Here is a 13,866-nt window from a genome sequence, read left to right on the forward strand (position 1 = left end):
ACGCAAAGCTGTGACCCAGGAATGACAGCCAGGAGAGAGGCAGTTTGCTCATGGCTGTTTCATTCCAGCAGCACAGCCAAACCTTTCCCTTCATTTTACTGGTGGAGAAAGTGAGGAACAACTTCCCCATTGGAGTAGTCAGAAAAAGAGCCAGGCATCCTGCTCTTCTCACTAGGCAGCACTGCTGCAGCTCCCTGGCTTGGCTGGGCCCAACTGAACCTCAGGGCTGGTGGGCACAGATGCAGCAACGTCTCGGAGGAACAGATATGTGGGAGGGGAGAGGTGCCATGGGGTTGCCAAAGCTGTGTATATGGGTGATTGCTGCTTCTTAGCTGGCAGAAATGGTTAGAAAGGCAGGTTTCTGGGCAGGGAATTGGCCCTGCTCCCCCCCCCCCCCCCCAACACTCTTGGCTGAAGGGCAGGCAGGCAGCTCACGTGCCTGAGGAACCTGCCAGATTCCAGGGAAGCCCCAGTGCAGCAGCAGCATTTCCTGGTTCTTATCTTCTGCTTGCACTCATCAGAGAGGTTCTCCCAACCTGTGACCATATTTTACCCCTTTGTCCTCACAGCAGCGTGCCTTTTCACTGCCCCTGCTGCGCACACAGAATTTGCAGGGGACCAACCCAGGAGCGCAGTGCACTGAGGCTTGGAGGGGCAGGTGAGCACATGGGATGTGCATGGGGGTGTGTAGGGAGCACATCCATGTATGTATAAAGCCCGTGTACATGTAAGAGCAGGTGTACTTCTGTGGAGGATGCCAGGGATGCGTGTGCACGTACAGTGGACTGAGGTGTCTGAGGGTATCTGTATGTCTGCAGTGTGGAAATTTTATGGTTTTGCCTCAAATCATTTCCCATCATGCCATATAGGGTGGACTGGCTCCGTGTCAGGTTCTGTGTCTGTGCCCAGTGAATAGTGCATAAAGAGACATAAAGGGAAAGAAACAGAGGTTTTATCCAAATTCTTTATTCTCCAGAATCGTGATTTCACACATGAAGAGCCAGGGCCCCCGGTCACCCAGTGCTGAGAATCTGAGCCACCTTTCCATAAATCTCCCTGCCACCCTCCCATAAATAACATCATTACCCACAGAAGAAAACACTGCCATGCTCTAGTATGATCATTTCTTAAATAATTTAAAATAATCTAACAGTAGAGGTGCATTGGCCCTCCCAGGCCACAGGTGGGGGCATTAGGGTGGTGGTAGGTTGCAGTGCAGGCCGGCCTGTGCAAGCAGAGGGCAAGTAGCAATACCCCAGCCCAGGGTATCTCATGGGCCCCTTCCTGCAGTTGCTTTGGAGCTGCATACAGATGACATGGGCTCTCACAGCTCCTTCCACCCCAGCATCCTGCCCCATCGCAGGAGTTCAGGATAACGTGACTCATTCATGACAGCAGCTACAGTTGCCGTGTTGCTTCTCTCAGTTCTGCTTCAAGTTTTGCAGATAACTTAGAACCCAGGTGTCACTGGGATTTGCACAGACTTGGCGGCCTTTCTTTGTGATAAACCTGTGGAGCATGAATGAGAGCTGTAAGATCTCTCTTCGGGCCTGGATCCCAAAAGAGCCAGTTGGTTCAGAGCATTGCAGGAGGTTCTCTCCTGTGCCCTGCGTTGATGCTAAAACCAGTGCCTAGCTGAGATTTCCCCACTTCCACCCCTCTTCCCACAGTGCCTTCTCAAGTCCTGCAGAAAATCTATGCACAAGTACTCCAGGGAGCCCCTCCACAAGCATCCTAGGAAACCCCCGTGCAAGCATCCCTGGGAGCCCCTGTGCAATCCCTTTTCCCTTGAGTTGCCCAATGCCCTGCTTGCAGGTGATATGTCATTTAATCTGTTCCTACAGACCCCCCTTCGACCACGGCCATGCTGCAAAGTCCAGGGCACCACAGCCAGTCACTCACACAGTAATACCCAAAGCAGCTGTCCCTATACCAGTGCTTTTTGTCTGCACCGAGGAGTCAGAGCTGGTACTTACACAATGGCCGGCAGGGAGCAATTGCTGCTCGTGCTGTAATAACGCAAGATGAGTCTCCTCGGGAGCTTGCGGGACGTATAAGAGAAGCAGCAGTTTGGGAGGTCAGGTCCATCTGGAAGAGGCAGGGAGAGACAATGTGAGCACATGCTGAACTGTGGGCCAGGAGCAGTGCTGGCAGGGAAGGGAGTGAGGAATTACAGAATAATTAAGGCTGAAAGGGATGTCATAGGTCATCTGATCCAATGCCAGCAGCGGCAGCATCAGGGAAGGCACGTACTGGGAGAAACTCCCATTCCGTCATTGCTCAGACCTTCACTTCCCACCTCCCCCAGCCCCAAGACAGGAGACTGAAGTGTCTAAAATATAATCAGGAATAAGCATAAGGACTCTGCGCTCCAGATGGCTGGACAGGTGGATGGATTACGGATGGATGAATGATTTCCTAATTCTGGGGTTTGTAAGTGTAGTTGACCTCAGTGCAGAGTAGAGAGTGTAACAAATGCTGAAGCATTGCCAGTTAACGGACAGGAGAGCTCAATATAGAAATAGTAACAAAGGCTCAGATCAGTTTTTCCTTCACAAATGAAAGAGGCAGGACTCACCTGGGGCAGAGGAGGTCTGAGAGTAAAAGGCAGTAATGAGAAGAGCAGTAAAAACAGCTACAGAGACCTTCATCTTCCTGTCAGACAAGGGCAATCAGAGCAGGACCAGGAGCTCCGGCAGATGCAGCTGGGACTGAAGCGTCTGGATCCAGCTCCCTTTTAATAAGGAGTCCTGGAGTCAGCACGGAGAATCCCAAGTGGAAATTCCAAAATTATGTCAGAAAATGTTACAGAAGTGAAGTAGCAAAAAAAAAAAAAAAGGACAAAAAGAATGGGATATGGCTCATATTCGAGCCAAGTATGTGGAGCTCTGACTCAGCAGGTTAGTTATGGTTTTATTAAATCAAAAGGAAACTGAACCGTGCTAAGTGCATGGCTACATAAAAGAGAGCTATTCATCTAAGCAACAGGAGGGATTTTCCCTGAATCTGTATACAAAAAAACCAATGTTTGCTTAAGGTTACGCAACCGTGGAAAAAAAAAGAAAAAAAAAACAGGTAGGCTCCAAGACATACTTGTGCCGTTATGTGTTGGGTATTTATCAGAGATCTGCTAAACTCCAGCACAAGGAGCTGAGCAGTGGCTGGACTGTGGGCTCTGTGCTACCTGAAGCACTTATGCCTCTACCAATCTCACCATGCCTGGTTTAACCCAGAATTACAGAGTTGTTGAAGCTGGAAGGCACCACTGGAGATTGTCTACTCCAGCTTCTTACTCCTGTCTACTCCTCAAAGCAGGGTTAGCTAGAGCAGGTTGCCCAGGACCATGTCCTGGTTTTGAATAAGGACTCCACAACCTCTCTGGTCAGCTGGTTCCAGTATTTGATCACCCTTACAGTAAAGAAGTTTTTTCTTATGCTTAAGCAGGATTTCCTGTATCTCAAGTTGTGTCCGTTGCATATTGTGCCGGCCCTGGGTACCACTAAGTGTCTGGCCACATCCTCTTTACGCCCTCCCTTCAGATACTTATACACATTGATAAGATCTCCCCTCAGTCTTCTCTTCCTCCAGGCTAAACAGTCCCAGCTCTCTCAGCCTCTCTTCATATGAGAGATGCTCCAGTACCTTCACCATCTTTGTGGCCCTTTGCTGGACTCACTCCAGTAAATTCATGTCTTTCTTGTATTGGGGAGCCTGAAATTGGACACAGCACTCCAGAAGCAGCCTCACCAGGGCTGAGTAGAAGGGCAGGATCACCTCCCTCGACCTACTGGCAATGCTCTGCCTAATGCAGCCCAGGATGCTGTTGGCCTTCTTTGCCACGAGGGTACATTGCTGGCCCATATCCAACTTGGCATCCACCAGGACCCCTAGGTCCTTTCCTACAAAGCTGCTTTCCAGCTGGTTGGTCCTCAGCTGGTACTGATGCAAGGGGCCATTCCTCCCCAGGTGCAGGATTTTGCACTTCCCTTTATTGTACTTCATGAGTTTTCTCTCTGCCCGTTTCTCCAGCCTGTCGAGGTCCCTCTGAATAGCAGCACAACCATCTGGTGTATCAGTCACTCCTCCCAATTTTGTATCATCAGCAAACTTGCTGAAGGTGCACTCTGTCCTATCATCCTCGTCATCGATGAAAAGGTTAAACAGTATTGGCCCCAGTATTGACCCCTGGGATACACCACTAGCAATTGACCTGCAGCTGGACCTCGTGTCACTGATCATAACCCTCATGCTGCTGGTGGAGCTGCTGTCACAGACCTCAGCCCCTTCAGGGGAACAAGGAATTCACTGGAAGAGACAGTTCGCCACACCTGGAATATTTTGTATGTCTGAACCTTTCCCTCCAAAAGTTTCCTTGAGCCCAGAATGGATTTTCTAGCTGAAAGGTGAGAAATGAGTGGTGGAGAATTTTCCTGGCATAGGACTATTTCAAGTCTCCGCAGGTCCCTGGCACTGGAGCAGTGAAAGAGTAATTCTGTGGCTCAGGGTAGACCTGGCACATTTTTGACCTAGGTAGTGGTGCGGAGCAGTAGCTCTGCAGGGAAGGCAGGTAATCCAGGGCTTCCTGATGGAAGAGCCATGATCAAGGGGTATGTGGGGGTACAGCTGAAGTGGGTGTCCCCCCTCCATCGCAGAGAGGAGGCTATCTGGGCAATATCTCACAGGCAGGGAAGGGGCTCCCCTCCAGTAGACTGGCAGCACCTGCACCTTCCTTCTCCCATCTTTATAGGTTCTGCACCACCAAGAACCCAGATTTTCCTCACTAATGGTACAAATCCCCTGCTTAGCTTCCCTGGGGCCTGAATCAGCTCCTCTCTGGCAGGAGCAGGTATAATTTGCTTAGAAAGAATGTCAGAGGCCCCTGACATAGGTAATAATTTGCTCCGCTGCACATTTACACCTGCAGGGAGGAGGGCTTAGATCCCTTTTGCTCTCCTACTTCCCTGCATGGTCTTATCCTGCATTATAATTCAGGGCGCTGGTGCCATAGGCTATTGCAGGCTGCAGGCTCACCCCGCCACTGGGCAGATGCATCACTAGCATAGCTAAGGATGTGTTTTGTTCAGGGCTAAAGGCAAAGAGTGGCAGCAGCTGCTGTAAGACCTCACATAGGTATCAGGGAAGGTGTTGGATTTTGCCAGATTCACAGCAAGCCCTGGCAGGGCCAGCAGGGTTCTGCTTTCCCTGAGTAAGTCTGAGCAGCTCCAGGCAGGGGTGCATCACAGAACAAGAAGTGGCTCCAGGTTTTGTGTGAAATGCTGCAGAGAAAAGCCAAATTATGGCTTTTTGCCATGGAAATAAATTACGTAAAAACCATAAGCGTGAGCTTTCTGTTCCCTTAGCTTGCAACTCACATGTTAGCATGTGCATGGGGAAATGACAAATGAAGACTGCAGCTTTGCACTCTTCCTTGTTGCATTGCCAATGGATAGATGTTGTGGCTGCAGCAAGACTATTGTGGCTGACAAAAACCAGAGATAGCTTTGCTCATGGGAACTTCACAGCTTCTGCTCTCCAGCCCAGTGTCTGCAATGAACAAGCCACAGGGTGAGTGGTTTGTGTGTTCTAGTCTTGCTTGCAGTGTGGAGCAGCCAGGGGTGGTGGGAAGGTGTGATGGAAAATGACCTGAATAATGTAGATCTGTCCACCATCTGGAAGCCCATAAAATACCCGGCTGAAGGAAAGGATAAGTCATTTACTAATAAAGAGAGCTGTTGCCACCGATGTTGCTTGCTTGTGCCAGCAGCACAAAACAATTAGCACTTCCAAAAATCTCAGCTGTGATGCCATTCCCCAAGGAGTCCTAGGAAACTTCCTGCGGAGGTGGGGATCTCTCCCTCCTAAAGTGATGCCTGTGGAGCACTGACCCTCTTTCAGCAGACACTGGCTTTGAGTGAGCAGCTCCATATGTCAGAGGAACTGCATGTTTTTGCCGTGCTGGTTCTCGAGCAAGCTGCTCTCACTGCTCAGAACACCCAGTCTGTGGTGAGCTTCTGTTTCCAGGCACTGCACACTGTTTTTTCCAGTCTGTTAAAGCCTAGAGCCCTCTACTGTCAGAAAGCTTCTACAGTTTAAGCAGCTATTAACCAACCTCTTTCAAGCTTCCCTTTTTATTCCTGGAACAGAGCTGACTTTTATCATTTTAGCCTCACCCAGATGGAGGCTTGAGATTTGTTTGCGTGCAGAGAAGAGTTGCAAACGAAAACCGAAATTATTCAAAGAGGAACACTATACAGAAGGACTTCATAGCAGGGACTGAGTCTTCTTCTCCTGGGTTAGATAGTGTCAAGGGTTAGCCCAGGGGTTACTGAGCTTTTGGACTTCTTCAAGCACCTCAAAATCCTATCCTTGCCAAGAACCATAGGTCACAAAAGGCATTCCTTGAGGGGAGGGGGATGCAAAGTACTTTACCCACAGGCAATGATGATGGCTCTCCCACTGCTGGGCAGAGACGGACTGGTAGGGAAGTCTCCACCATGTGTGCCGGCTTGTCTGCTCCCCTGGGGGATACAGCTCACCCCATAGCACTGTAATGGCATCGGAAGAACCTTTGAGCATGTGAAGGGATACTGTCCCATCTCTGTCACGCCGGGGGACGTGAGCTCGCTCTGAGGTGGCAAGCAGCAACTTCAGAGGGGGCTGCTTGGGAGAAGCTTGCGGTTTTTCCTGGAGCAGGGGCATGGTGCCCCGGGGCTCATGACCATTCTCCTTCTGTTCTCACATTGTAAAGGCAATCCCTGATGAAGCCCGGCTGCCCTCAGCTCCCACTGCCAAACCCTCCTGGACTGACCTGTGCCTCCTGCATTTGGGCCTCTGAGGGTCCCTGTGGGACAGGAGAGCTGCTGAGGCAGAGGGATGCGGGAGGCTGCAGGAGGAGGCTGCAAGGTCATGGCATGCTGGCGAGCAGGTGCCTGAGCTCCCTGAGCCTTTCCCTCTCCTCCAGGGCATGCCGGTGCCAGGCAGAGCCCGTGTCAGCCCCGAGGGTGGCAGTGCCTCGCTGCAGACAATGGCCCTTTTGACGGGCGCTGGCACATCTGGAAAGGCAGAGTCCTCAACCCCGGGCCCAGCACGGAGCAGGATGCTGCCCACACTTCAGAAAGACATGCTGCAGAGTGCCTTGACCTACAAACAGCCCCTACACATGGGAAGTGGTTTACAGCTGTGTAGAGAGCCCAGAAAGAACTTGCCATTAATAAACATCTGAGCTCCGCGTGCTGCCTCTTCTTTTTGCATAAACATTGTCGCATCCCTCCCCGCTACTGGTAAGCTCACACCTTGCCACAGAGCAGGGCTCATACCTCCCACAGAGGTTTCCTACACATGCCAGCACAAGTCTGACATGGCCAGAGAAACCTCTGCAAGGAGCAGGGCCAAGCCAGTGCTGATTGACACGGGGTCTTCCGGAGGTCCAGGAGCCAAACGCTAGAGAAACCCCCCAGCTGTAGTGATGAGAGCTATTTATTTCTGGCCCTGGCACAAGTTAAAAAACCCAATACTAGCTGCGAGCTACTGCATGCTGGTGGGCAGCCTGGTGGGTATCGAGGACTAAGGGCAGGCAGTGCATGCTGGCCTCACACCACGAGACAGCGTGGGCATTCATCACGCAGACCTCTCGTCTTGGCCCTAAGTGCAGGGCGTGGGGAAGGCCATGGTGCTCAGCCTGTCAGCAAAGCGGGATGCAGCCGGCCTCCATGTCCGTCCACACACACATGGAGCTCTGGAGGCCACACGCTGCCCCGGGGGTGGCTTGTCCCTCTGCAGGCAGCCATCTTCACTGAAGTCTTGTGGAGAGCAGCCTCTGGTTTCCAAATCCCCAGCCCAAAGAGCTGGGATCTGAGAGCATTTCCGAACCAAAGGCAATCAATTTGTGGCTTTCTTCTTTTCCTCGTTGCTTGATCATGATGAGCACACAAGGCCCAGTGAGGTCACTGATAAATCAGTTTTAACTTTCATCGTAGCACAGCTCAGAATTTTCAGCCTGACCTGCCTTGCTCTGTCTGGTAGACTCACCAAAGGTCTGGAGGATACAGACTGTCCTGCAAGGCAGAGACTATAGCCTCAGCAGAGACACTGTCCTTTCTTTCCAGACATTTGTGAGGCTTGAGTAGGGATCAAATACAGAGCGTGATTGACCTTTCCTAGACTTTGCTTCAGCAGCATTTGTGGGGTCACAGTCCTGCAAACTGCCTGGTGGTGCCAGAGACAGAGCAGAGGGTGCATTGGAGGCATGGCACAGGGCAGCACGTGGAGGAGAGATGAGGATGAATGCATGATGGGAGATGGATCACACTGAGCTGGGCCAAAAATTTTCTCTGGTCCCTTCTCAGACCGCATTTCTGACTCACTTCTGCTGTGGCAGAGCCTCAGCAACCAGGCAGCATTGGATCCTCATTTTTGGAGTGTCAATACCACTTCCAGCCTGGGAGCCCACCTAGTAATCAAAAAGCCACAAAACCCATGGTGGAAACAGCAGCAAAACCAGCCATCAGCCCAGCCACTCTCCTGGGAGGCATCCCTCCCGGTTAGCCCCGCTGATGGGAGAACAGTAGCAACTCGTCATCCGGAAAGAAGTGAGCAAACGCCAGGCAGCAGCGAGTCACTTCGGATTTGTCCATCCTTTCCACCACTCACGGGCTGACAGAGGAACTCTGGCCAGGGGTGCCCCCGTCCCGCAGATCCGGCAGCCAGGCTGAGCTCCCACCAGCAGCACTCCAACTCCTGCAGCTGGCCCAACCCACTGTCACTTCTCTAAGGCTCAAAAATTATCAGTTCCTCTTATGAAATTCTTTTTACCCTGTTTCTTTCTTTCTCTTTCCTGCCAGGGATAGAGAGGTGGTGGGAAAAGGAGTTCTTTTATTTCAATTTAATTTGGTTGGAAATACCTAACATTTAATCCTCTTTTGTTTGTTTTGTTTCAAAAACAAGTCAAGGAAAAGCTAGAAAAAATTTGAGGCATAAGCCATTAGAAAATAGTGATTTTCTGCAGAGTATTTTTTCAGAAAATACCCTTCCTAGAAGAAGGCAGAAGCTTTCATGAGAACTATCTGTTTATCAGCTTCTAACAGCATTATGTAAAATAATTGTGGATGACCAGCACTGCCCAGAATTACCAGTGTGAGATGATTTAGGAGAAACATGAATCTACTCTCTTGCACAATGTGGCCAACATTGTTCAGCACTCACTCACGCAGGGCTTTTGGAATGGATGTGCTCTTACCCTAATCCCAGTACAGTCCAGACAGATGGTTCCCAGTCCTTCCCACACTTGCAGGTTCCCATTGGAGCTGGCTCTGGGACATGATGTCATCTAGAAAATTTCAATATTTCCCCAGAAATGTCAAGAATGTGGAGGAGAAAAAGGTGTTCTGGACAAACTTATGGCAAGTCATCAGCACATGAGCTGTGAGCCGGGCAGGATGGAGACTGTTGCAGGTTGAAGCCAAATTGCTGATCACGTGCTAGAAGCAGTTTCTGAACCCAGGATAATTTTAAGCACTTCCTCTTCTGAGAGGATCCCAACTTCTCAACATTAAAATCTGCTATAAATAGCAACTTAGATCAGCCAATGTCAACATTTTTTTCAGGGTTCCCCTTTCATTAGACAGACCAAGAATTTCCCTATTTTTCCCCCAACCGGATTTTATTTTGGGCATTTTTGCTTTTGTTAGCACTTTTTCCTGGGTTTTTCAGGGTCCAGCAGAAACGCTCTAACATATCTCTCCATGCAAATTGATGCAAATTGGCATCAAAACCTCAGCTGAACTGCTTCACCATGCCCTGGCCTGCCTACTCTGAGCACTGCCTGCCCATGGTGGGGGCAAGGGCAAGCCGTGGGCTGGGCTCCAGCCTGAGTGCAGAGACACCCAGCCCTCAAACTGGCCAGAGACCTGAGTGAGAAACCTTCCTTCTTACAACACAGCACCATTTTGCACTAACCTAATTTTCCCTGCAGGTATGAGCAGCGTTCCAGCCTATTTTGGTTGCTCTTCCATGACCACCTTCACACCTCCGAGCACCTCGTGGGTTAGGTGTCCTTCATCTGAGACACCCATTTCCCTCAGCTGCTCCCACAGAGAAGTCCTTTCTTTCTAAAAGGGGGAAGAACCAGAAAAAAAATTACCTTCTCATTTTATTATGACTGGATTGCAATGGAATGAGTAAGGAAACATTTTTATACATGTCGCAATGCCTCAGGGCACTGCTGCTATGACTATAACCTTCCATCTGTACAAAGCCTGCAAAGATGTGGGAAGGTGAAAGTCTTTGTCAGACTTCTATGGAAATGATATACTTCTGGAATACCAACACCCTAACTTTGGGGTTATTTTTGACATTCAGCGACAGCAGGGTCTCAGCCCTAACCTGACCCCTGTAACACAGACACAGAAACGGGTCCTAACCTAGGCTAATCACATCCCAAGCTAATTCAGCCAAACGGAGGGGTGGGTTTTCTACTATTATTATTAATTAAAAAACAGTCCCTAGCAGTCCAAAATATTTTGGCAACTATTTGCCAACAAAGGTATAAATGCATGGAGGTTTTCAGCTGCCTGAAACAGAAAATTTTTTTTCTTGAAAACATTAAAAAAATCAGTGTAGATTTCCAACCAATTCTTCTGTTTTAATTAAATCTCTACTTTTCATCAGAACATTTCTGCACCATAAATGGCATTTTCCCTGCCTACCCTACACACATTATGTGCCTTATGAACAGGACAGGACCAGATGTTCACAGCTGGCAAATCCCAAGGCATGACCCCTGAGTGTTTGAAGTTACAATCGCAGGGAACAGACCACAGGCAAATCACACTCTTACATACGTCTTTAAGTTGTATTCCCTGACGAAAGGGCAAAGTAAGCTGAGGTGGCCACAAAGATCATTTCTTGTCCAGCTGTTTTTCAGCTAACAGCACTGAATATCAGGTTTCCACATCCCACCTCAGCAGGTGTGCAGCCAGGCACTCTGTTTGTGGAGGCAGGCTTTCTCCTCACATCCTCCCAGGCTATTCAAGAATGAGCCTGCCATCAAGTGAAAGGAGGAGTGGGGTCTGGACTGATGAGTGAGCCTGTGTGGGTGCCACTTTGTGCCTCACCCTCCCAGAAGGATTGCAAAGGGAAGGCTTGGCCAAGGCCTGGCAGGAAGGAGGTGATGCTCAGCTTGGCCACAGCCACATTTGCTACATTGGTTAGATTTGCCCTCCCCACAGGAAAAGTGCTGCAGACCAGCCAGGGTGAGGGACAGGCACACAACCTAGGGTCCCAGCATGTGCCCCCTCTCAAGGGAGCATCTGAAGAGTGGGCAGTCTCAGGGACCTCTCCCATAAGCTGCCTTCCTCCTCGGCAAGGATCCAGACCCATGGCTGCTGAAGGTCTGCCCTCTCTACCTCCTCTTCTACAGTCTACAGCTGGTAGAGGGGCTGTGCACATCATGTGACATTGGAATGAGATTTGGAAAATACCAGCTTATTTACAGAACTTGCCCCTCGTCGTTAACCAGAAGCCTTTTATAGAAATGCTTGTTGTGAATCAGTACCCAGCGCTGTGGTCAGGGTGCAAAGTGGTTAGGACGCTCTGTTTTAGTTTATATTCCTTCCGCAGACTTTTATGTAGCATCTGTGAAGATAACGTCGAGTAGCAGAAAATGATGAAATGGAGGTATTTCCCAGAAACAGGGCCCAAGGACACAGGTCTGGAAAGGACCCCAGGACATCAAGGCATGACCACTTCAGCTAAGCACAATCATTAAACCTGGTTTTCCACTGTGTTTACTCCCTGTCCCAGAACTTCCCTGTTCTGCTGGTTACAAACCTGCTGATTCCCAGGCTAAGTTCCCTTGTAGCAGGCTTAAACCAGCTTGTTCTTGTGCCAAGCATAGCTTTCATGGACCTTCTTTTCCTCCTGCTATTTCTCCTCCGTGTATTTAAAAACAAAGCCCTACACTCTCACAGACTTCATTACTGGCTTGACCAAGGCAAGTCCCTTCCCCTGAGGCAGGCTCCCCTTCCCCTGCCATCATCCACACCTCGTCCCACCTGAGGTGCTCTATCCTGAGCACCGGTGGTGACAAATGCATCTGTGTTTTGGGCAAATCCAACTCAACTCCCCTTGGGCCATTCTCACAGCCTTTCTCCTCCTGTGAATATGCTGGCTGATCCAGCCTATTTTTGGTGTTCTCCCCCGGTATTCCCAAAATAGCAAATTATAAGCTATTTTTATCTGTCTTCCCTTTAATTTTCTTGCAATTGTCCTGTGATCACTTGGACCAAAGTGACCTATGATCCAAGCAAGCTAAGAACAGCTCTTCGGTAGTCCTCATCAAACCAAGCCTAACGGCAGCATTTCTTACCAGCTCAGGCAACGTCTGAAGAAAGCTGATAAGCTGTCACAGCCATCATTAGTGCCTCCCACCATCAGTGGAATTTGTTCTCCAGTCAGTACCTGATCCGGGGGGCGGGCTGGTGCTGACACAGCTCCTGGCATCATCTCTCTCTCATTCAAGATATCAGTCTCTGCTTCCCCTCTGGCCTGAGGGCTGTCAAATATTCCCAGCTGCCTCAGGAGCTCTTTTGTTAGATTATCCCAATGGGATGCTGAGGTACATTGCTTCTACTTTATACACAATTCCCACTACGTGTTCAGTACCACCTTGACACCTTTACCTGTGTTCCTATTGTTCATCTGCTTAAGTTGCCTATGTCCCAGAATATGGTAAGGTATATGTTCCCCACCCCATCTCCATCTCCTTATCTTATGGCTCGTGCAAGGCACCCTGGTTCCTCCATTTGATGTTCAGCTTCTTTGCATGAGTGTAAAAACACTCTGTTTTTTCCTGATGACATTGAACTCCCTACCTACGAAAGACAGGCCTTAGCAGTATTTCCCACCTGACCTGTCACATCAAACTTTGTTCTTGCCTTCTCCACTCTGGTTTCCTTTCTCCTGATGATGTTCTTGTCTCTGTTACCTTTCTCCCTCTTGTGCAGAGATTACACCCTCTTTTCCTAATCTGAAAGTATCTATCCATCATGACAGTCTCAGTCACAGACAGCCAGTGGACCAACTGGTGAACCACTCAGTTGAGAAGAGATGTCTTTCTAGAAACATTTCGTTATGGCTGGACAGTTCCCAGCCTTCCCCAGAGCACTCATCCTCAAGCTGCCTCATCACCTTTGTTCCCTTCCATGATTTCAGTTTCCTCCTCAGGCAACGGAGAGGAGTCTGACAGACCTCCATGCCAGTCCATGCGTAGACTGGCGATTTCCTCCCAGCGAGCTGTCCCCAGTGACAGCACCTGCCTAGCCCTCACGGAGCTCTGATTTCTTGCCTTCACCTGTGTAACACTGTTATTCCTCCTTATCCATAGTCATTACATTTTTTTCTCTTCTGTTGAGACTGAATACTCTTTTCTTCCCTGCCATCCCAGCTTGCGCCTGTAACGTCTCCCCGCTCCTCAGTTCAATTAACCTGCTCCTGTTCTTCAGAACCGGGCTATTCTTCCTCACTCCACTCCAGGACCGCTTCTGCCTCATCTTCAGGGTCACAATCTGTTGCAACTTCTCCCCACCTTTTAGCTCTATCTGTCTGCATGCCCAGTAATGACAGATCTTATCTCATTTATTAGCAGATATGGAAAGTTAAGCAACTGATCTAAATTGGTCATTTAGGGACCCCTTATAGGACCTGGAGTGAGGTAAGCATGTCCAGGAGCTAACTCCCTATTTTGGCTCTTCCTTCACTTAAGCTGAGGAGGGAACAGAAGTGCTTCAGCTTCTAGGTCCCTGATCTCATGCCCAGCATATGTTGCAAGACATGCACTGAGTCCTCTCGTGCTATGTGAAGCACATACAT

At 49.6% G+C, this 13,866-nt stretch overlaps 1 protein-coding gene across 1 annotated transcript; it reads right to left on the reverse strand.

Annotated features, from left to right (window-relative positions):
- Positions 1-964: 964 nt before the first annotated feature.
- Positions 965-2,995, reverse strand: LOC112989613 (C-C motif chemokine 4-like). The gene is made up of 3 exons (XM_026110881.2): positions 2,579-2,995; positions 1,977-2,088; positions 965-1,509 (listed from the first exon to the last, which is right to left on the reverse strand). The coding sequence occupies exons 1-3, from the start codon at positions 2,649-2,651 to the stop codon at positions 1,422-1,424; spliced, it is 273 nt and encodes a 90-aa protein (XP_025966666.2). The 5' UTR covers positions 2,652-2,995; the 3' UTR covers positions 965-1,421.
- Positions 2,996-13,866: the final 10,871 nt, after the last annotated feature.

This window comes from Dromaius novaehollandiae, chromosome 19 (genome assembly GCF_036370855.1).
Source record: "Dromaius novaehollandiae isolate bDroNov1 chromosome 19, bDroNov1.hap1, whole genome shotgun sequence".
NCBI lineage: Eukaryota > Metazoa > Chordata > Aves > Casuariiformes > Dromaiidae > Dromaius > Dromaius novaehollandiae.

What these genes read in the sequence shown, in the direction of transcription:
- LOC112989613 (XM_026110881.2), bottom strand. Translation starts at nt 2,651, where the DNA reads ATGAAGGTCTCTGTAGCTGTTTTTACTGCTCTTCTCATTACTGCCTTT. An exon ending in TCAGACCTCCTCTGCCCCAG is followed by an intron (nt 2,089 to 2,578) that starts GTGAGTCCTGCC and finishes TGCCTCTTCCAG; the next exon opens with ATGGACCTGACCTCCCAAAC. An exon ending in TGCTCCCTGCCGGCCATTGT is followed by an intron (nt 1,510 to 1,976) that starts GTAAGTACCAGC and finishes CATGCTCCACAG; the next exon opens with GTTTATCACAAAGAAAGGCC.